General features: G+C 51.0%; 1 protein-coding gene across 4 annotated transcripts in view; it reads left to right on the top strand.

Moving 5' to 3' along the window:
- The window catches only part of Pak4 (p21 (RAC1) activated kinase 4), a 39,360-nt gene that overhangs the window by 9,466 nt on the left and 6,977 nt on the right, over positions 1-22,917 (top strand). For 2 of the 4 annotated variants that reach the window (XM_023721531.1, XM_023721535.1), the window contains exons 2-3: positions 19,985-20,058; positions 20,666-20,897. In XM_023721531.1, coding sequence (XP_023577299.1) covers positions 20,694-20,897 — 204 coding nt within the window. In that variant the 5' untranslated portion in view covers positions 19,985-20,058; positions 20,666-20,693. Of the gene's footprint in view, positions 1-4,017; positions 4,196-12,805; positions 12,899-19,984; positions 20,059-20,665; positions 20,898-22,917 lie in introns of those variants that run through there. The other 2 variants (XM_023721533.1, XM_023721534.1) reach the window with 2 other exon arrangements.

The raw sequence follows: 22,917 nt of genomic DNA on the forward strand, positions 1-22,917 counted from the left end.
CCTGGATTCCAGATGAAAACCATTGCTTCTGAGGCAGTACACCTACTTTTCAAGGTGGCTTATCTCTTCACTTTTTATATTGTGTTCTTTGATGAACAAAAGTCCTGAATTTTTACCCATTTGTCATTCGTTTTTACTCGTGTGTCATTTGTTTCACTTGTAGTTTGACTTTTCAGATTTAGCTTTTATTTTTGGTATGTATGGGTCAGTACACACGGTGAGCATCCATAGCATATTTCCCACATGGACCCATCACCTAGGTACCATTGATTAAAAACAGACTGACTTTCCCCACCCTGCCCTTACCATGATGTCTGCCTAAGCAGGGCTGACTTTGGGTGCTGTCTTTGTTTCTTGGGCTGTTTGTTCCCATCAGTGCCACAGTGTCCTATTTCGTCTCTTAAGTCTTGATTGCAGCTAGCACAAGCCCTCCCACTGTTCTTACAGTGTGTCTTCTTGACTGTGCTTGAGGAGCAGCATGTCAGTCAGGTATCTGTTCACACGCATGCACCCCCTAATCCGTGAATGTGGTATGTCTCCCTACTGATTTGTCTTCCTCAGTGCCCCTTGGTGAATGCCCATCCTTTTCCCAGCTCTGCTTGGATTTATTCTGATGTACTTTATGAAGAGACCAGGGGGTCTCTGCCCTCCACTGCCACCAGGCATCTGGCTACCTGGGTTTGGTGTTTGAGGGAAAGGATTGCACAGCAGGGGCAGGGGCACACCCCCCCATCCCCTGCCTTTTTCCTGGCACCAACCTTAGGCCCTGGCAGAGGGTGGGCAGGGTGCCCAGAGAGGAGGCTGTAATTTTCCTGAACGATTTCAAGGGCTAATTAAAGGTTTTCCTTGACTAATCAGCTTATGGTTTAATTATCAAGGAACAGGCTCAGGGATGCGGGAAGCAGCCTGCTGGGGTCTCCCTAAAGTGTGCTGGGGCCCAGTCCTGGGGTGACAGGATCTGGGGACACCCCAGTGATACCCCAGTACCCTCTAGCAGGTCAGCAAGGTCACCATCCTTGTGAGAGACAGAGGTGGAGAAGAGCAGGTAGGTTTGAGGTTAGAGTAGCACCCTTTCTTGCTGCAGATGCTTCCCTGGCTCCCACCAGGCACCCATGGCCTTCTACCCCTTGCTCTCTTTGCACTTGCCTACAGTCCTCTGGCTGAGGCTTAGCACTGTCATGGCATTTCCTCGTGGGTTCCTTAGAAATCCCTCTCAGGTGCCCTCCTGCCCAGCTGGGGAGCAGCACTGCTAGCCTGTGCTGACTGGCTGGTGGTCATAATTGCACTGCCACTGTCATTCTGCCCACACTGATAAATGCCCTCAGTGATGCCAGGTCCTGTGATCAAGGGCCCCTGAGGGAATAATGGGTTCTAGAGCCAAGCTCCAGGGAGAAGACCTGGAGCAAGGGGGTAGAGACAGGGAAGATGGGCTTAAGTGATGGCCAAGGCCTTCCCAGGGGAGATGGTGAGCTGATGTGGTATATGCTCCTGTGGGGTGCAAAGGAGGAGGGGGCCTGGAGATTGCTGTACCAGGCCTGGCTTCATTCCTTGCATTCCTGCAGGCCCTAGACTCCTAGTGGCTCTAGGTGGGGGAGGGTGGACAGCAGGAGAAGGGCCTCTGGATCCTGCCCCTGCACCTTCTCCCTCCTCCCACCTCATCAGCCTGCCTCACTTGGCACCCTCCCCTCCTTCAGACTCTGAGGCCTGGCTCTGCAAGCCGCCCCTCCTCTTGCAGTGAGAGCTGCATGCAGAACCACATGGGGTAGAGTGTGGGCACAGGGCCCAAGCCTAGGCCATCTGAATCCTAGTGTCTGGCCACGGGAAGCATAAAGCTTCTTTGAGCAAGTGAGAAGAGAGCTACTGGCTGGAAGGAATGATAGCAAAAGTATCAGATTTCTGACATTCCTGATGCTTTTTTAGGCTTTTCACATGGAGTGATTAAGTCATAGCATACTCTAGGGAAGCAAGACTGTTATCCCCTAAGTTAGAGGTAAGGCAGCTAAGACCCATAGCTTGAATTTATAAAGTCTTCCTGCCTCAGTCTCCTGGGTTGCTGGGGCTACAGGTGTATGTATTTGTTTCCCTCCGCACCTGGAGAAAGCTTTACAGGCTTCTGCGTTTTGAGACAGGATCTACCTAAAGCTGGCTGAGAGGAGATAGCTTCTGCAGGCCCAGGATATGCTGCTAATGGGAAAGATGCTGATGTCACCAGGCTGGCCTTCCTTGCTGTTTCTGACACCTGGAGTCTGGAGGAGCTGGAGGGAAGAGCACACAGGGCTGGTAGTTGTTGGGGCCAGTTTTGCAACCCAACAGGGGGGACACCACACCTCTTTTGGGTCCCAGAATCAGGTCATCCACTCTTTTTTATCATTTCTGTCTTGTGTGGGGTCCGACTGCCTGCTGGCCCATACTTTAATTCCACAAGCAAAGGCTTGTGCTGAAGATGTGCATATTGCATTGCAAGAGCCTTTATGATGTTATGTGGATAAGGGGAGTGATAGCTAGTGTTCCTGTGCATCCCAGCTCACTGAGGACCGAGAGTTGAGGGTTGCACTTGCCTTCTCTTAGGCCTTCTCTGGGGAAGGCTGGGGTCCAGCTCCAACATAGCTTCCTCCCTGATCTCAGGCAAAGGCTGAGCCTCAGATGTCCCTGAGTTCCTACGTCTGGAGCAGGAGGATAATGACTCTTGCTGTGGGCCAGGGTTGCTGGAAGATTAAGTGAGTCAGCGTGTGCATGCAGCTCAGAACAGGCTGCTGTCATCACATCATTATGGTCCCTATTACTGGTATTACCATTACAGTTATTAGGGAAGCAGGGTGCAGGCAGCTTGGATTTGGTAGTTAGGATTCACAGTGTGAGTGATCCAGCATTCCTTACTCTATGATTAAGGTCATATCTCCTTTTACAAACTTTTTTTTTTTTTTTTTTTTGCACAGTACTATAGGTTGATTTTAAGATAAGATTTTGCTAAGTTGCCAAGTTGGCCTTGAATTTGCAATCCTCTTGTCTCAGCTTCCTTAGTAGCTGGTTTTACACATGTGCACCACTGTACCCAGCTTATAAAATGTTGAACACCTTTGTTTATGGCAATATTCACACAGACTCAAAACATGGTCTCCTTTCCACCCCAGGTCCTTGTCTCTAGCTTCACAGGTCCCTGTCACAGCCAGGATTTGTCATCTGTTCCCCAGCCCCCACTTCCTCAATTACTTAAAACAAGTATGTTATAAGGGCCAGGGATATTGCTCAGTGGTACAGTGCCTGCTGGCAAGTGCACGGTCCTGAGTTCGATTCCCAGTACAAAAAAAAAAAAAAGCCGTATCATATGCTTTAGCTAGGAATATTTCAGATTTGTCTATAAATAGGAATTCCTTAATGTCCTCATATTTCATGATTGTTTTACAATCCTTTTATCTTTCTGTTTGATAAGGGTTCAGAATAGGTGTGCACTTGACACATGGTTGAAAGGCCTTTTACATCTTCTATCTCTATCGCATTTCTGGGGTTTATTCATGGAGGAGCTGGGCCCTTTGTGCGGGACAGTTTCCCACAGTCTGGATCCTGCATCTTCATCCCTGTGGTGTCATTTCCTAAGTTCTTCTGTCCCCTGTGCTGCCCATAGGCTGGGAGTTAAGCCCAGAGGCTCCATATGATACGAGCTCAATTTGTCCAGAGAAAAACACTTTCAAAGGAGATGTATGACTATCAAGTTAGCTTTGAAAAATAATTAAAAAGTTAAAGTTTTAAGATAATCTGTGTATGGTGGTACACATCTGTAACCCCAGCAGTTCAGGAGGCCATGGCAGAAGGATTATAAGCTCAAGGCCAACCTGGGCAACTTGGAGAGATTCTGTCTCAGAATAAGAATTTTTGTAAAGTGCTAAGCATGTAACAGCTCAGTTGGAGAGCACTTGCCTAGCATGCACAAGGCCCTAGGTTCCATTCCCAGTAGTGCAGATAAATAAACAAATGTGAGTGGATTAAAACAATAACAAAAACCTTCATTGTCACTCCCAGGAAGACCAGTACCGGGATACAGGAGAAGTAGGGCAGGAGGGCCTGAAGGACCAATGCCTGGAACCACCCTGGGCTCTGAGTGTGGCAGCCCTGACCTCCTGTAGATGAGTCGCTTTGGGTTCCTGCTTTGCAAGAGCTATAGTCCTGAGTGAAGAGCTGCCATCCACGTGGCTTCAAGGTCAGCTTTTGGGGAAGAATAAGTTTCTGCCCAGCCCCACCCCTGGCCAGCTGTGCCACTGGGCAACATTCCCAGTCTCTCCGCTTCCTCCTCCTCTATAGCAGGTTGGTGACCGCATGTCCCCTGGAGGACTGTGGTGAGGACTGTTGTGCTTAGGGAGTGGCTGTTATTCTTCTGGGCTTAGGGGCAGATCCCTTTGACCTCAGCCAACCCCCTTCCTCCCTCTTAGCCTTTCGACTGTCCACTGTCTACCCCTAAGCCTTCTCAGTGGCTGTTGCCTGTCCCCTGAATGCTTGCCCCACCCCACCCCCACATGGACCTTTGCTGTGTCTGGTCTCTGCTTGGCACCCCTTCAGGAACCTCCTTAACTTTGCCGTCTGATAGAGTACCTGTCACTCTGTGTTCTCTCCCTGTTTATTGTCTTGTGTGTGGTCTTACCCACTAGAATGTCAGCTCCAGGCAGACAGGGCCTCTGTCTTGCTGTCACATTCCCACTGTCTAGAACGGTGCCTGTCACCCAGTAAGTGCATGATAAAGAGGTTTTGATATGTGGTTGAGAGAACAGCCTGGCTTAATGAGTGGACTTTGATCAGTGTCAGACCTCAGACTTGCATAGGCTCATGGTTCTGATAAACACTGTGGGCCTGCATGGGCACCTGCCCTTCGGAGCCTCTTTGTCCTCTTCTGCAAAATGGATCCTTAACAGCACCTTCCTGGGGCTCTTGTTTTGCTCTAGGCACCTGCACGTAACACTTTGTAACCAGCCTCACTGCTGTGCTGCATTGTCTAGCATGGGGCACAGATGCGCCAGTCGGGGCTGTCTCTGCCACGGGAACACTTCTATCCTGTGTGGCCAGCTGTGATACTCTGGGTTGGGCCAGGGCAGGGACATGTTGGACTGCTGCTTTGAAAGCTCGGAAGACTTCCTGGGTGTGTGATAGGAGCAGGACTGAGTGCCCAGTATGCAGAAAGGTCTGGGTGTTGTGGCCACAGCCTGAGGGTTCAGGGGCTGGCTGTGTCCAGGCTTTTGTCTTCCTTGCAGGAAACAGGCCAAGAGTTGCAAGGGGCCAAGGTGAGTGCTGTGATTGTGGCAGCAGTTACAGTCTTGAGGAGGGAGGGGACAGAAACTAAGAAGGAGAGACAGAGACTGTTGGCAGGCATGTGCAGACACGGAGAGCTCCCGTGGGTGGAGCTCACACTCCTTGGTTCTCTTGCATGGTAATGTAAGACCTGACAAGTATGGAAAGTGCAGAAACCTCTGTGCTCAGTTGTTTGTTTTTTTATTTTAAAGAGGAAAAAAGAAAGAAAATTTCAAAACAAGATAATAGGAGGGTAACAGTGGTTAATTTGTTGTGTGTTGTCTTTAAATTACTCAAAGAACAAGATACTGGCATTTAATTGTCTAAATAATATTAGCACAAGCCTTTCTTTTTGATAACCTAAAAGAAATTAGTGTATATATATATATATATATATGTATGTGTAACTACCATATATATACATATATGTATGTACGTGTATGTGTGTGTGTGTATATATTGCTTGTTCCCTTTCCTTTTTCCATTCACCCATCCCAGTTTCTCATACTCATAAGAAATAAATCATATACACGTGTGTAAACATCGTATTGTCTCCAAGTGTGAGAAGCTGAAAGAGTAAATAAGATCCAAAGATCCAAAATGTAAATACATAAAGTAGATATTGTAAAATGGGAAGAAAACTCCATGGTCAGTTTTGTGAATAATTATCAAGCAAATGCCCCTGAAGTTGCCTCTCAGAGCAAGAGGACAGGCATTAGAAGTCCCTCCTTGAGCTCTTTGCAGTATTGTCAAATATATTCAGCCCCCTCTTCCTCATCGCTTTGTTTTTGGTGAATTTTCAGATACCCTAAGGGAACATAGAATCACTAGCTGGAAGCTTCTTGCCCCCGGTATCAAGCTAAGAGATAAAGCCAGCCTGTGTGGTTACAGTCCCCAGGGACTGTCTGAGGTGCCTAAGCCTCCCTGGTCCCTGCCTACTCCCTGAGTAGCCGCAGCATCATTGTTCAAAAACTATATGCAAAAGGTACAGGGTGGGTAGCATTGGGCTGCAGCTTATTCTCAGTATGTTGATCTTGAGATTTCCTTGGGTGGTTAAAGCAAGTGCTATGCCAAGAAGAATGCTCCACAGCAGAGGTGAGAGGTGCCTCTCAGCCCTCTGAAAGTAACTGAGCAGAAGGGTGGAGGTGGGCTGTTGCTGCCCACAGACAGCATGCAGGTTGCAAGTGGGTGGATGGGATTCAGATGGGCCCCAAGTGCCTATACAGCATATAGGGTTTTGGTGGCACCCATGTCTGTGTGGAGGAAGGAATGGGTCGGGAGCTAGGGGCAGGAGGGTCGTCATTTCTTCCCCAGGCACATGCTATGTTTTCTGAGGATACCCTCTGTCTGGGTGGAGGTTGCTGTCAAAGGCTCCAGATCAGCTGGCTTGGCTTCTGCCACCTGGCCCTGCTCCCTGCTAGTATGAGGGTAGGTACAGATTATCAGGTTGAGTGACCTCAGACATGTAGCAACTTCTATCCCACTTCTGTTGACCTCTGTTTCTCCCCTTTGGAAACTGATGGTTTAGGGTTATTTCATTCATGTAAAGTACTCATAAGAGCTGGCATGTGAACCTGTCAGTGTCAGCTGTCATTAGTATTGCTATTATTACCATTCAGTGGCTAGTCAGTGTGTATCTCCTATGAAACCAACCCTGGCTGCACCCACCCTAGCAAACTGGTGGTGATCTGTCAAACCCTGCTCTCATGGAACTTGTGGAAGGCAGACACTGCAATGACAGCTGTGTTGGGGGAAGCCCAGAAGAATGTAGGATGGGAGGGCCTGGCTCCAGGCTAGAAAATCAGGGAATGCTTCCTTGAGGAGGAAACATGGGCTAAAGAATTAGTTTCTTTCTTTCTTTCTTTTTTTTTTTTTTTTTTGGTGGAACCAGGGATTGAACTCAGGTTCATGTTCAAAATCTAATGTTCAAAATCTAATGTGGCTGGGGAGATAGCTCAACGACTTAAGCACCTGCTTGGCAAGGGTAAGGTTCTGAGTTTGAGCCTCAGTAACAAAAAAAAAAAAAAAAAAAAGGCACTTTCAAAGGCTAATGTGGGGAAGGGCCTGGCATTGTTAATAATTTTCCTTTGTCTTTTGTTTTTTGAGACAGGGTCTTGCTATGTATGTAGTTCAGGCTGGCTTTGAACTCATGTTGTTCAGGCTGGCCTTGAACTTGAGGGAGTCCTATCTCAGCCTCCTGAGTGCCAGATCACAGGTGTGTGTCACCATGCCCAGCTTTTAAATTATTAATACTTTACATGTTTTATTTAAGATAGTTATAGATACATATGCAGTTGTGTGTGTAAGCACTATCTGGTGCACCCTTTACCCAATTTCCCTTAGTGGTAACATCATCCAAAACTGTCTCCAAGGTCAGAGCAGGATGTTGGCCTCCGTGCAATGGAGACACAACATACCATCATCCTCCACCCCAATATCGCCTAACCTTTCCCCAGGTTTGTACTTCTGTTGTTTCAACATTTGTGCAAATAGAATCATACCATATGCAGCCTTTCGGAATCAGCTGTGCTCATGCAGTGTGAGTCTCTGGAGACTCAAGCAAATCGCTGTGTGTATCAGGAGTTCACTCCTCTTTCTGGCTGGGTGGTGCTCCAAAGTGTGTTTAATCATCCACCCAGTGAAGGACATCTGCTTGTTTCTAGCTTTTTGGCTATTATGAAAAAAGCTGCTACAAACATTCACACACAGCTTTTTGTGTGGAACATAAATTTTGTTTCTCTGGGGCGAATACTCAGAAGTGCAATTGCTGGGCAGGATGGTGGTTGCATGTTTTACGAAAGTCTCCAGACTGTTTTCCAGAGTGGCTATACCACTTCAAATTCCCACCAGCGATGTGTGAGCGATCCTGTTTCTCTGCAGCCTCATCAGCATTTCGTATTGCCACTGTTTTTTATTTTAACTCTTCTAATAAGTATGTGGTGATATCTTCTTGTGGCTTTTATGTGCATCTCTTTAAAAGCTAATGATATTGAACACCCAGTCATGTGCGTATCTGCCATCTGTGTATCTTGGTGGAATGTCTCATGTCTTCTGCTCATTTTCTTATTGGATTATTTGGCTTAGTACTGTTGAGTTTTGAGAGTGCCATGCCTACCGTAGATGCTGGTCCTTGAGGAATTTACATTGAGATTTTCCCTCTTTTCCATCTCATCCCCTCTCCTGTGTGTGTGTGGGTGTGTGGGTGTGTGGGTGTGGGTGTATGTGGGTGTGGCTGGCTCAGCCCACCATGGGGGCAGGGCTGGTTTGGCAGGTGGTACTGGGGATCAAACCGCTTTCCCTGTGTACTTGCCTAAGCTTGCTTAAGCAGGCGCTTTAGACCGTTGAGCTATCTCACTGGCCCTGATGCTGGTCCTTGGTCAGGTGTGGTTTGCAAGCATTTTTCCCAGTCTGTGGCTTGTCTTTGTATAAAGTTCTTCACATAGACTTTTGCAGAGGTTTAGTTTTTAACTTTGATTAAATCATTTATTAATTTTTCCTTTTGTGGATCATGGTTTTAATGTCAAGTGTAAGTAAGAACCCTGTGTCTTGTGCTAGATCCTGAAATTATTTTTCTAAAATGTTTAAAGTTTTACATTTTACTTTTAAGGCCATTATCCATTATGAGTTAATTTTTGTGGGAAGTATAAGGTTTAGATCAAGATTCTTTGTTGTTGTTGTTGCCTGTGGATGTCTAGGTAGCCCTGCACCATTTGTTGAAGCCGTTCTTTCTTTCACTGACTTTGCTATGCTTCTTTGTCAAGAATCAGTCACTAGTATGAGATACCACTTCACATCTACTGGGGTGACTACTACCAAAAACCAAACCAAAACAGAACTAACAAGTGTTGGGAGGCTGTGGATAACCCTATCCATCACTGGGGGATTGTAAAATGGCACAACCAAGAGGAAGCAGTTTGACAGTCTGCAAAGTATAGAGTTACCTCATGATCCAGCAGTTTCACTTGCAGGTATACGTCCAGAAGAAGTGAGAGCAGGGACTTGAACAGGTATCCATACACCCAAGTTCAAAGCAGCATTGTTCACAACAGCCAGGTGGAGGTGACCTAGGGTCCATCAGTAAATGAAAGGAGAAGCAAAATGTGGCATATACACATGATGGAATATCATTCAGCCTTAAAAAGGAATAGCATTTTGAAAGATGCTGTCATGTAGCTGGACATTGAAAGCATTATGCTTAGTGAAATAAGCCAGACAAAGAGGGAAGATATTATATGATTCTACTTGTGTGACAGGCCTAAAATAGGCAAATTCAAAGGGACAGAAAGTAGAAGAGAGGTTACCTAGGGCTCAGGGGACAGAGGAAGAGGAAGCAATTACTTTTTTACTGGGTACAGAGTTTTTGTGGGGAATGATAAAAAGGGCTGGCAGTAGATGGTAGTGATGGTTATACAACGTTGCTGATATATGTAAAGCCACTAAAACAACTTACAAATGGTTGAAATTATAACTATTGTGTATATTTTACTGCAATAAAAAAAGTTTTAAAACCCAATTGGATGCATTCGTGCTGGTAGGTTTCAGGGTTCTTTGCACTGTTCTGTGGATCTGTGTTTGCCCCTTACCATCTAGATGACTGCAGTTACGTGGTAGGTCTTAGTGTTGGATGGACAGATTCCTCCCACTTTATTCCCTTTCTTCTCAAGTTGGGCTCTTCTTGGGTCTGGGCCTGGCATTTCTGGAACCCTTCCAAAACCCCTTTATAGATGGTGCTGCAGTTTGAACCATTTCAGAGTCATCTTTGCTGTGTTCCCTGTCCTCATCTCTGGTATCTGACCCATGCTGTTCCATCTTGGTATGCAGAATGTGGCTGCCCTCATCTCAGTTCATGCAGTCCCAGCCCCCATGTGCCTTGCCATGGCCAATGCTATGACCCTTTCCTCCCACCCCCACACCGACTTGGCACACCTGGTCGCATCCTGTAGCAGGCAGGCAGTTTCCATTGCCCACTGCAGGCCCTGGCCCTCCTGTGCCTGCCTCTGCCTCTGCCTCACTTCTAACCCTGTCCTTAGCTGTCCCTGCAGTGAGCCTATGTCAGCTGGAATTTCACATCTCATTTGTAATAGTTGAGTATAAGCTCCATGGAGCAGGGGTCATGCTGTGCTTTGTCCACATGGGCAGTGCATTGCGGACGTGTGTTGGATTTTGCAGGGGACTCGTGCATGTTGGAGGAAGTTGCACAGCAGGTCAGAAGTAGACGTGGCTTGAGGATCCTGGTGAGGGGGTGGTCTTTGCTGTGTGGGTAGAGGTACATTTTCAATAGAGGGCATAGTCAGATTAGAGTTACAAAAGTTTCCCTGACCTAACAGAATAGGCAGAGGCTTTGAACAGACATTTAGCCGGAAGAGGACATGCTGATGGCTTTTGTAATCTGAAAGGGTGCTCAACCTAGTAAGTGGAAAATGCAAATGAAAACTAGGCTGAGAGGGGCCAGACTGTTCCTGGCTGGCAGAGGTCAGGATTGGTGGCACCCTGTCTGCTAGACAGTAGTAGGACAGGCTGTCCTTGCAGGGCTGAGTGGAGCAACCCTTGCACAGGGCTTGACAGTCCCCCTTCCAGTAATTTACCCTCATGCTTGTGTGCACACTTTCAAAATGACAGCTGCACATGGCTAGTACTGCTGTGCCATTTGTAAAAGCAAAAGACCAATCCCCCAGTGGGGCCCCATGGGGCGCACTCAAGGCCTCACAGCCCTTCCACCAGGATGCCGAAGCAGCAGGCGGCATCTTGCCAGCAAGGAACAGGAAGAGCGCCGAGACATACATACGTAATCTTTGTTTTAAAGTCATGATTTGAAATTGTTAGGATTTGACAATAACACAGATAAATAGCATAACCAGTTACTGTAAAGAGGAGCCCAGGTCACCCCCACCCCCAGGTGAAGGAACAGGCATTGCCTACCTGACCTGCACCCCAAGAGCTCTCAGTCCTCAGGTCAGTCTCTCCCAAGAGGAGCTGCTTTCCAGACTTGAGGCTGTCCCTTCTTTTTTGCCTTCCTCAATGTCATCACTAAAGTACGATAAAAATAATTTAATTTTTAAAACCTACTTAGGTCCGTTTGCCTGATTCTGTACTTTATCTGAAACAGAGTCCTAGGACACATTGTTTTATGTTTTGCTGCATCTGGTTAGCATCAGTTTTTTATATTTACCCACATGCAATGTAGGTCATTCATCTTTCCCTCTCCATGTGCCATCCAGGGAGCCAGGAGGTCATGGCACACTTGCCATCTTCTGTGGATGAGCCTGTCTTGTTTCTGGGCTCCAGTAGCTCCAGACTGTGCTGCCTGCTGTGAACCGATGGGGTCCACGTTTTGCTTGTGTGTTCCAGGCCTCCACTGTGTGTCTTCTACTCACCTTGTTGCTGCCTGAGGGCCAGGAGCGTGGAGAAAAGCATGGTGCAGAATAGTGTGTGTGATGTGCTGCCATTTATGTTATTGTTAAAAGCATCTTCCTTTCAGAAAAAAACTCTAGTAAGGGTTACCTGCAGGCCCAAGAGGGGATGGAGCCACTCTGGTGGCTGTGTACCCTGTGGCATTTTTTGGCTTTGGAACCTTATGCCTTTGTTATAGATGCAGGCAGAGGGAGGAAAGGAAAGGGGTAGCTGAGTGCCAACGTTGTAGAATGTGAGTAATTGAGAATCACCCAGTTCAGCCCCCCTTCCTTCCTCCCCATGGGACCTAGTTTCCTGTCACTGGCCAAAGCTGCCCAATCTCAGCCACCCCCACCAGAGCACAAACCTGCCAGTCCGGTTTGGGAAGACTGCCCTTCTGGCAGGTTGTTTGATGGGTGCCCCACCCCCACAAGGGAGGGCCTAGTGGAAATACAGGCTGAATGGGGGTCCCTGGACATGCCCTACTATGCCCCAAGCCTGGCCTAGCCCTTGGTCAGAGCCCTTGACTGCACAGAAGGGGGATAGATGGGGCCCCAAGCCCTTGGAGCAGGGCCATCTCCCATTCCCTGTTCTGTGTCTGGCCTTAGAGTTGGTTGCAGAGTCAGGGGTCACAGGTCCCACTGTCCCTCTCCCTCTGTGATCTCCCCTTTCATCATTTGTGCCTCTGGTAGTGTTGTCCCAGCCTGGGGTGGGGAGACATAGGCAGCCCTGCATGAGAGAGAACCCACCCATCCCTCACCAGAGACCCTGACCTTCACCTAGACCCTGCACTCCTCCACTGCTCAAGCCTCTTCTTCCATTCAGCCCCGCTGAGCCTGGCTTCCTAGGCCCTTGGTGCCCCGCCTGGCATGGAGGTGAGGCAGTGTGTGTGTGTGTGTGTGTGTGTGTGTGTGTGACTGGAGACTGAGCCTGCTGAAGCTGGCTGTGGTTTCAATTCCCAGGCAGCCCATCTTCTGTCCAGCAGCTGTGGGCCATGTGGCCAAGGCCTACCCAGCCGGCTCTGGTCTTGGCTTGCCCCATCCTGCCTCCTGTCCTCCATGGGTAGGAGCCCCAGTCAAGCTTCACTGCTGCCAGGGTAGGGCCACATCACCACTTCTACCAGGGAGGCTGAGGTGGAGAGCCAACTGGGTGTCCTTGGTGAGGGTCCTGGATTCCCGTTCCCTGCCTGCTCACTGGAAGCCTGTATCTACCAGCAGCCCCTATGGCCCAGGAGGTAAGCAGAAGATAGAAGAAGCCTGCACTAGGTGAGGGGCCATACCTTTCCTGGGGTTGGGGACAGAGCCAAAACTGTTTCTAGTCGTGTGAGGTGGCGGGCGCCTATCTGCTGGGGGTATACCTATACTGAGCAGCTTCCTGAGCTTCTCTGCAAGCATGCTTCTGGAGTCTGGTTTGCATGAGGCCTCGAGGAGGGCCGTGGCTCACTGAGGCACTCTGGGTGACCCTGGAGTTAACTGGTGACTGGGGACACTCATTCCCTATTGAAAGTGAGTCTGGCCTTGTGCAGTCTCATGATCTAGCTTTGTATCTTGGGGTGTTCCTGAGCATGTCAGTATGAGGATGCATCTTGTTAGCAGGACTGGAAGTCATGGCACATCCTTGGGCCTGTGTACCTGCAAGCATATCCCTGTGTTTGTACAAGCTGACTAGGGTTTGTGGCATGTCTGTCCTGTGCTCCCTGTGGTCTCTGGGACTTGTCTGTGGTCTCCAGTGAGAGTCCCTGTGTCTCTGGGGTGTGTGGTCTTTATATGTCCACAGAGGCCTGCTCTGGCCTGTCTGGGAGTCCTGGCCCCTCCACCTGCCTGTGCCTGCTCTGAGCCTCCTGCCTTTCCTACAGGGGCTCTGTGGCTCCCTACAGGGCATGTTCTGCTAGGGCCCAAGGTTCTAGAGACAAGAACTTTAGCTTAGGGCATATGTCTCTGCCCTAATGCCTCACAGCAAGGAAAGTACTTACTCAATCCCGTGATGGCCACCACCTTGATGCCCAAGATGTGGGTATAAGGTTGCTGGCTCTAGTCTCTGGCAGGTCAGGGAGCTGTGTGACCAGTGTGTGTGGCTGGGGCCCGTGGGCATGTGTGGCTAACCTCAGATGTCCCAGGAACATGGGGGGAGGATACATCATCCATGTGCTTATTTGGCTTTCTGTGTTGGGTTGGAGGGGGCATCAGTTGCCACTTAGTGTGTCTCCCGTGTCTGGGCAACCTTGAGGGGCATGAGTGGCAGGAGGCAGACTGGGTGCAGGCTTGTGTTCCAGCCTGGGAGGGGCTGGGAGCTTCCTTTCTGATTCCTTCCTTCCCTGTGACCTCAAAAGAAAGGTCAGGGAGTCTAGCCTGACTTTCACAGTCCTACCCACCCCCATTTCCTGTATACATTCTGCACCTCTTGAGAATGAGAGGTGGTGATGGTGCCCTGTGTTTCTGCAGATTGGGGTAGGGGCTGGCTGAGCCTGGCTGGGTAATAAGCACTGTCTCCTCATTCAGCTGCACTGCACTGCATCCACCCCTGGTGCTGGTACACAGGTGGCTAAAGTGGCCCCTGCCCTGCCTTCCCGGGTCACCCTGTCCAGGGAGAGAAGCAGACCTCTCCTCAGTCAGTGGCAGCCAGTCATGCTCCCCTCTCCCTAGCCCTGGAAAAGATGAGACTGGCACATTTGCTTGGCCTGGGAAGGACTATACCCAGCGCCCCCATTTGTGTGTTCGTTCATTGGTTCATTTGTTCATTGATACAGCAGCAGTAATAACAGCGGCTAGCTGTACTCTCTGTAGCTTGTGCTACGTGCTTTACTTGTGTCATCTCATTCACTCTGAATAGTCCCAAAAGATAAGGGCTATGCTGGATTTGCAGATGAGAATGCTGAGGTGCAGAGAGGCTCAGTGACTTCTCCAGGAGCACACAGCTTGAGGTAGTAGAGCTGGGAGTTGAGACTGGGCCATCTGCTTTTAAGTACCAGCTGTCTCCCAAGCCCTGCGCTGGGCCATTCCTGTGCCAGGCAGTGGCCAGGAAATACAGGCTCTCTTCCTGGGGGTGCCCAGCCATTGAGGAAACAATAATGAAAGCATCACACAAATGTAAAATTGTATCTCTGTTAGGTGCCCTCAAGAAGGTGACTGACATAGTGATTTGAAGCAAGAAGAAGGGATAAGGTGAAGGTTGGGGTGAGGCATTCAGGGAGCCAGGCCAAGGCAGTCTGCAGAGGTCTGCTGGGAGAGGATGGCGCTGAGCAAGGTGTGCAGGGCTGCCCTGGGCTCTTAAGAGGACTGACTTTCCGAGGCCAGGACACCCCAGAGTTGTGTCATTTGGTGGGGTTTCCCCAGTGCAGGGACTGGCGTGTTCCTGGAGGCATCTCCTCTGTGGTTTGCCTCTTGCCTGTAGTAGAAACATGCAGCTGTTTCCTCTGGTCGCCTACTGAGGCTGCTTCTGTATGGGTAGGCCTCCCTGCAGCCAGAGAAGAGGTGGCTCCCAGTGGGCCCCCGCTAGCAGTGTTGAGGATGTGCATGAGGTTTGCCCCAATTTTAGGATGTGCATCAGGCTTGCCTCAAGTTTTCAGGCCCAAGGCTCAGGGGACCCTGGAGAGTCCCCTGCTCCTGAGTGCAGACTCATCATACAGGCAACAGCATCACTCACCTGCTCCCCAGATACTCACAGGACACATGCTGTGTACTAGACACTGCTCGTGATGCTAGGGCACCGCCATTGTACTAGGGGGCCAGAAAAGGGCCCAGCTTTTGTTAGAGGGTCAGGAGCAGTCTCTCCGAGGTTGTTTTGTTAGCACTAAGACCTGAATATCAAGAAAGAGTAAGCTGTGCAGTTCTGGGCTGCTAGGACAGTAGGTACAACAGCCCTGAGGCTAAAACAGGCTCTGATATGTCCAAGGCAGCAAGGAGATGGCCAGTGTGCCGGAGTGAGGAGATAGGCCAACGTGGCTGGCTGGCTGGCTGGCTGGCTGGCTGGCTGGCTGGCTGGCTGGGTGGGTGGGCCTCATCAGTTGCTGCCTATCAGGTAAGATACTGGGAGAATTTGTTCATCCGCTCATGGCTTCTTCAGCTTCCCTCCTCACCAAGGCAGCTTTTCTGATACTAGTTCTGGTTGTTATGGAGTTAGTTGCTCCTGCAAGTCCTGTAAGTCCCTGGGATTCTTTGTCCAGTATGGGGGCCTCAGCTAGAGCTAGGGCTACTGAGAAGCAGGAAGCTGAGGGGTATCTACAAGAGATAGAGTTAGAGCTTTTGTCACCTGGTACTGGGTAACCACAGTCTGTGACTTTGTCCCTGGGCCTCCATTCTTGGGTTGGGAAGCAGAAAAGAAGAGGACTCTTCACCCACCCAGGACTGTTTGGAGGGCCCAGCATTGCCCCTCTGCATGCCTGGGACTGGCCTGCATGCCGTGAAGGGGCACCTCCAGGGCCATGCCCTGTGCTGGATGTTGGGTGCAGCCACAGCTAACCAGCTTACTCTGCCTGCCTTCATGTGCTGCTAGTGAATTGGGCAAGACCTCAGAAGACACTAAGGACTCCACCATGTCAGGAGCTGACTGCTGGAGAGGACTGTGCGAGGCCTGTGAGCCAGACTTTGAGGAGAGCCCGGGGCCTGCTCATTTCTGGTCTTCTGCAGTCCCCAGGGTGCTGACCACTGTGGCTCCCACTGGATCTACCCAGCGTGTCCTCCCCCTACCCCCGGAACTAGGCCCAGAGCAGGAGGCCCTGCCTGGTAGGGGTATACAGGGTGATGGTGAGACCTGCCACAGATGTGATAGGGATGGTGCCAAGCATTTAGGGTAGAGTAGGTCCTGCCATGGGTTGTGTAGGCAGGCCAGTCTCCCCTCTGTTGTCATGGCATAACTCTGTAAGGCAAGGGGTAAACTGAAATAGGAAGGGGCCTTCCCAGAGCAAGTAGAAAAGCTTAGTCAAGGTAGAGAATAAGCACGGAGCCATGGTGGATGCCTTGTGCTCAGGCTGAGGACAGTGAGCACCTCTTTATACACCCTTGCTCACTAACTGACCCTGGTGACTGAAAAGGCTGTGACCCTGGGCCCTGATTCCGGCTGCCTACCCCACCCAACACCAGGGACTCTGGCCTTATTTAGAGCCCGAAGTGCTGCTTGAGGAGTCAAAAAGTAAGAAATTTTGCTCAAGGGTGCGCATGTGCACACACACAGCTTTGTCCCACAAGCAGATCTAGCTATTACTCTGATTGATTGATGGCTGGGAAGGAGGGTGCTGGTTTCTTCTTATGAAGGAGCAGAGGTTAGAATAAGGGGATGTGGGAGAGTCTGGACACTTTGAAGCTTTTGCTAGGCCAGGTCAGAAACAGCCTGTTCCACGTGTTAACAAGTTCAGGAGGGTGTTTTTTTTTTTTTTTTTTTTTTTAATTGAAATAAACATTTTCAAAAAGGATACAAAATGTGCTTGCATTTTGAGGATCAAACACTGTACTTCAGAGGCGGCTGTGCCTCTGGCTGGGACCGCAGCCCATGTCTCTGTTCCATCTCCTCTCTGCACTCTCGGGTCACCGGGTCACCCTCAGCGTTTGGATGCCATTCCCCATGTTCCTTCTGACTTTTCACTGCTGCCAGGAAGGTGTGCAGGGGCAGTCAAGGTATCTGAGTAGGGGCAATGCTGTCCGTAACAGTGATTTGCTTGTTGACCAGGTGGTCCTCAGTGACTCACTAGGGACTGGGCAGTGTTGCAGGTGTGGGGAACAGCAGGGAGCAAGACAATGATAGTCGCTGCTCTTGAGCTGGCCTTTTAGGGAAGAGTGAATAGACATATGTACGTACATATACCCCATATGTCTGTGGTGAGTGCTGGGAGGCAGCTGAGCAAGAGACGTAGTGGCAGGATAGGAGCAGGAACATCTGAGTACAGGCCATGTGTGGGCAGGACAGGAGGTTCCAGCTGGGCAGCCCCACCAAGGGCCTTGGGGATGTGGCTAGGACTTACTTGGTGCTGAGCAGGGAAGCCATGAGCTGGACAGAGTGAGCTGGTGCAGGGAGGAGAAGAGGGCCAGGTTGTAGAAAGATCCCTCTGGACTCATGGGCCATGAGGAGTTTTGGGAGCCAGTCAGGGATTTTAGGGCATAAACTCTTAAGTGCTTCAGATGGTCTCCAGGGCCTGCTCTGCTTGGAGATCTTACTTAGAGAATGATTTCACCTCTATGTATGTCAGTTTCTACATCTGTAAAGTAGGCCCAGAGTGGCCACTCCACCCATGTTGCAGGGAGCTCATGAGCTCCATGTTGGCCTCTGCCCCGGGTCTTGGGCCCCTTGAAGTATGGTGAGAACTGGAACTGAGTCTGAGAACCATGTTTGGTGCCAGGGGCTTGTTTTCTTGTACTGGGAATCAAACTCAGCACCTTGAGCTTTGCCAGGCACAAGCGCTTTTGCTGCTGAGATATATCACCATCCCTGGTGTCAGGGACTAGTTTTCAAGTCTCATCTGCAGACTGTCTCACCTAAGGCCCATAGGAAAGGTGGAAACCATAGAAGTGGCTGCTTGCAGTACCCAGCCTAGAGTCTCACGTCCGGCCTCATACCCTTGCTGTATCAGCTGGGCTGGTGGGTATCCTCTCTCCCTTGTATTCCTTGTCTGGTGCATGAGGTGGTAATGGCTCCTTCATCCTGGGCCAGGTGGTGCAGGTTTTGTGAGGGATGCTCGGTAGAGTGCTGATATGCTGACAATGCTGCACATTTCGCTGTGCGCAGTGTGTCTCTGATCCCTGTGGCTGTCTCTGAGCCAGGCCCTCAATGCCTTGTGCTCTTGTGTGTTTTGCTGTTTCTTGTGAAAAAGCTTCAAGAAGCAGCGGCTGTCATCATCCTCTTTTATCAGGGGCCAGCACTGAGCTCCCTGGAGTGGGGTGAATCCTCTCACCTCCACTTTACAGATGAAGCCAGGTCTCACAACTGCTGGCAGCAAACAGTTTTAAGGCCTGGGCTGCCTAAATGTGAAGTTCTGAGCTGACCTGGGTTGGGTCCCTGCCTTGGGCTCAGAAGGGGCTCAGAGCTGTGTGGGAGGGACCTGGGTGGGGCTTCTGCCTGATCTTTATAAACATGGCCAGTTCCTCTGTTTGTCCTGCCCTCTGTGTGGTGCCCAGAGGAAAGGGGTGGCCCAGGCAAATATCCGGAGGTGTGCCCCTCCGCTCCCTCTGCCCGCTGGGTCACATGCAGTGGCAGCGTGCCAGTGGGAGTTTATGGTAGAAGGTGGAAAGGCAGCTACCTCCAGTAGCCCCCATCTCTATCCTGAGCTCCTCCTACTTCAGGGCCTGGCCCTTCTGGGTTGAGTGAGAGGTCACATGGCTGATGCTTTGAGGAGGTTGCCTTAGGGCCCCAGGCAGGGAGGGTGTTGTTCTGAGGCAGAAAAGCTGGCTGCACATGGAAGCCAGGGAGGCTGTGGAGCTGGTGCTTTGCTGGAAATTATTAGGGTTTAAAGATAGCCCTAGGAGCTGGAACTAGGACTTAAAGGTGAGGGCAGAGAAGCCAGGAAAGGGAGGGATAGAGAAAGGTCAAGGCCACCAGGATAGACAGAGAGCTAAAGGCTAGAAGGAGGAATAGGCAGCATTCAGGAGCTGGCACAGGAAGACACCCAAGGAGTTCTTGACTATACAGAGTCCCCTGCCCTCCCAGAGATGTCCCACCCCATATCCAGGTGCCTAGGTCAGGGCAAGTGGGTGAGCCCTAGCCAGGTCTGGCTCTGACCATCCACTCGCCCATGAGGACTAGCCGAGACACGTTGGCTGCAGGTTCCCCACCCACCTCTCACTGGGCTGCCACTGCCAAACCGGTTCCCCCAGCAGCTGCCCCTGGATGGTCCTTCCTCTGGGTGAGGGCTGGCACCTACCTCTCTTCCAGTCCTCTACTTACAAAACTAGGTTCTTTGTAAGACAGCCCAGCTTGAGGTTGGGAGCACATGGCCACAGGCATGTGGAGGCCCACAAGCCTGGGGGCCAGCCCTGTGCCCAGCACTGTACAGGCTCTAGGAATGAGACAATACCCAATGATGTATTTCTCCTTTTGCCGTGGCCTCAACTCATCCATCACCTCTTCTGGGAAGTTCTCCTTTACCCCAGCCTGCTGTCCCAGCAGGGCTGGGCGTGATGTTCCTGGCCTGCATGCCCTGACCACTTTGGGTGTCATGATCTGGGGGACAGGCCTGTGTCCTACATGCCCTTCCCCACCAAGAGATCGGAGGCTGTCTAGGTTTTCAGCTTGTTCTTGAGCAGCCAGCAGAGGACTGGGCCTAGAAGAAGCCAGGTGGTAGGTTACTAAACAAAACAGTAAAAGAACACATGGATATTTTTCCTTCATCTTACAGATGAGTAACCCGAAGCCCAGAGAGGAGACATCACCTGCCTGAGGGCCCTTCTAGCCCATCCAGCCTCAAACCAGGTCTGTGTGACCCTAGAACCCATGTGTAGAACTTCTGGGATGAGGATACAGGGCCTGGGGCCATCTGTGGGTCGTGCAGCGCACCTGTTGGGCCTGCCAGTCATGCCTGGCCATGAGCAGGGCTCTCTGTTCACCTATTTGTTACTCACTGCAACCCTGTGAGGTTAGCGCATGGAGAGGTATGAGGAGTCCAGTCACTTGCCCTGGGCCATCTGTAGCAGATGGCAGGGGAGAGTTGCCTTTGCCTGCCAGGTCCCTCAGGCCCCTTGGGCTCCCAGTCAGAGAATTTACTCTTTGCCTGACTCCATTCCTAGTGCCCACCTAAAGACCAGATCATGAAACTGGGAGTGTCACGGAGAGGATACCTGGCCATCTGTACCTCCCTACCTACCCTTATCCTTGTAGACAGCAGAGGTGGGTAGTAAACCCAGGTGACAGAGATATATCATGTGGGGCCTCTTGGGCCACAGTGAGGTCCTGAGCTGGAGAGGGCGGTAACCCAGAGGCGGTAACCTCTGGCTGGAGGCAGAGGGGCAGAGAGATGCCAGGTGAAGAGTGGGTGCCCACCTGCCGCTGAACCCTCTGCCCACCATGCTTCTTCCCACAGCGCCCTTGAGTGCAGAGGCCCCAGCACCATGTTTGGGAAGAGGAAGAAGCGAGTAGAAATCTCAGCACCCTCCAACTTCGAGCACCGAGTGCACACGGGCTTTGACCAGCATGAACAGAAGTTCACAGGGCTGCCCCGCCAGTGGCAGAGCCTGATCGAGGAGTCGGCTCGCCGGCCCAAGCCCCTTGTGGACCCCGCCTGCATCACCTCCATCCAGCCCGGGGCCCCTAAGGTAAGCCATCGCCCACCACCACCTCCCACACCTGTGCCATCCCCAGCAGCCCCAGCCTATCACCCCATCCTTGACCCTGCAGCCAGCTCAGGACCCTCCACTTCCTCACAGACCTTCACTAACCTTCCACATCTGCAGTTCAGTGCTGGCCTTTTGCCCTCCATATGTGCCCCCAGTCCTGAGAACCCAAAACTTACCCAATCTGAATCTTGCACTGTGCCCCCATCGGCCCCATATTGACCTCTAGCCCCATGCCCTGAGCTCTGTCTCCTGTTCAAGCACCACATACCTGACCTTGATCCTTTCCAAAGCCTCCTGGCTATGAGGAATGGTAGATGTTAGATGGCAACAGCCCCAAGTAGTTGGCCTGGGATGGGGGAGCCAGGGCTCCCAGTGAGCTTCCTGGGGGAGGGAACACCTTAGTTATACCTGAGAACTAAGGAGGAAAGGGAAGTGAGCCTGTGGGGGAAGCAGGGTGTGGAGCAGAGGAAACACTCATGTGACGCATTGAGGCTTTTGGTTTTGTGTTTTTCCTGCCATCTTGAGCAAAACTGCAGGGTTGGGATTGGAATTGAGGCCTCTTTCTATAACCCACACTCTTCACCCTGTCCTGCCTCTGTGTGCACTGTCAGAGTTGTGGCTGCAGCTAGGCTGGCCCGTGCCAGGGTGCCCACGCCCAGCCTGTGAAGCCCGCCTTGGGGCACAGACTATCTCCCAAGGCTGATGGGGGCTGGAAGGGCTGTTGCCAGGGGAGCTCAGCCCAGTGTGTCTCCGGAGGGTGGAGAAGGGTACGCCTGTTGGTCAGCAGGCTGAATACCTGGGCAGGACCTGGCTGACTCATCCTCTCAGGTTCCCAGCCCAGGCTGGGCACAGAGGAGGCCCAAGGTCAATGAGTCGACCATGGGGACAGTACTGGGTCTCAAGCTGAAGCCACCAAATTGTGTGTATCCCCTGAAAGCTATTTTGCCTATTTGGACTTCTTTGCTACTAATTTAAAAGTAGAATTGCTGTACACCTCCATCCCAGCTTCTGCCCAGCCTGAACAACTTAATAAGACTCTCTAAAGATAAAAAGCGCTGTGGATATGACTGAGTGGTGCGGTGCTTGCCTAGCATGCATGAGGCCCAGGGTCCAGTCCCCAGTACCACAAAATAGGAAAATAATAAAACTGCTTAGCAAGCAGTACACTTCACAGCCACAGCTTTATGGCTTCTCCTGACAAACCAGCTGGTGCCCAGTGACAGCTGCCTCTAGGTGGGCCCTGGCTTTTTTGGACCCACAATTATGTTGTGTCCCATCCTACCCCTGAATGCCAGCCACACCTGTTGGCCACTGGGCCACCTCCACACAGGTTGTCCCATCCTGAGTGTCTCCAGAAATTCAGCATTCAATCTCTTCACAGCCAAAAGCCTCACCTGCAGCTGGTCTCCCAAGTGGGAGGGGTACCTTGCCCTGGCACTTGTGCTTGTTGCCCTTGGCCAGGAGTCTCCTGGCACCTCCTGTCCCATCATTCTAACTCCAAAGCCAGACCGTGTCTTCTTTGCTTCCCTCTGGCAAGTAGTCAGGGCCCAGAAGAGGCAGGGGCAGCAGTAGGCCACCAAGACCTCCATGACCTGGGGGTATTTGTAGGCTGAGTGTTTTCAGCACACATCTCTGCTGGCCTGTGATCAGGCAGGGCCCACATTCTGGCTCCCATGGCTTTTGGCAACCTGTTTCCCTCCCTCCCTTGCTGGTTCAGCAAATGTTTACTGAGCACCTTCTGTGTGCTTGGCCCCATTCTTGGCCCAGATGTAGCAGGACTGGAAGCAGACAGGAGAAAATGCTTACTGCCCTTGGGATTGCTCGACTGAGCTGAGCCCGGCAGGGGTGGATGTATGCATGTTCTGTCCATGGGTGCTGAGTGCCTGGGGTTATGAGAAAGCAGGGAAGGAAGCAGGAGTGTTTTAGATGGGTGCTGTTTTAGATGGGTGCTCAGCAAGCCTCACTGAGAAGCTGTGTTGTGAACGAAAGCCTTGAAGGA

The sequence above is a fragment of the Octodon degus genome, unplaced genomic scaffold (genome assembly GCF_000260255.1).
Source record: "Octodon degus isolate 3935 unplaced genomic scaffold, OctDeg1.0 scaffold00083, whole genome shotgun sequence".
NCBI classification, from domain to species: domain Eukaryota; kingdom Metazoa; phylum Chordata; class Mammalia; order Rodentia; family Octodontidae; genus Octodon; species Octodon degus.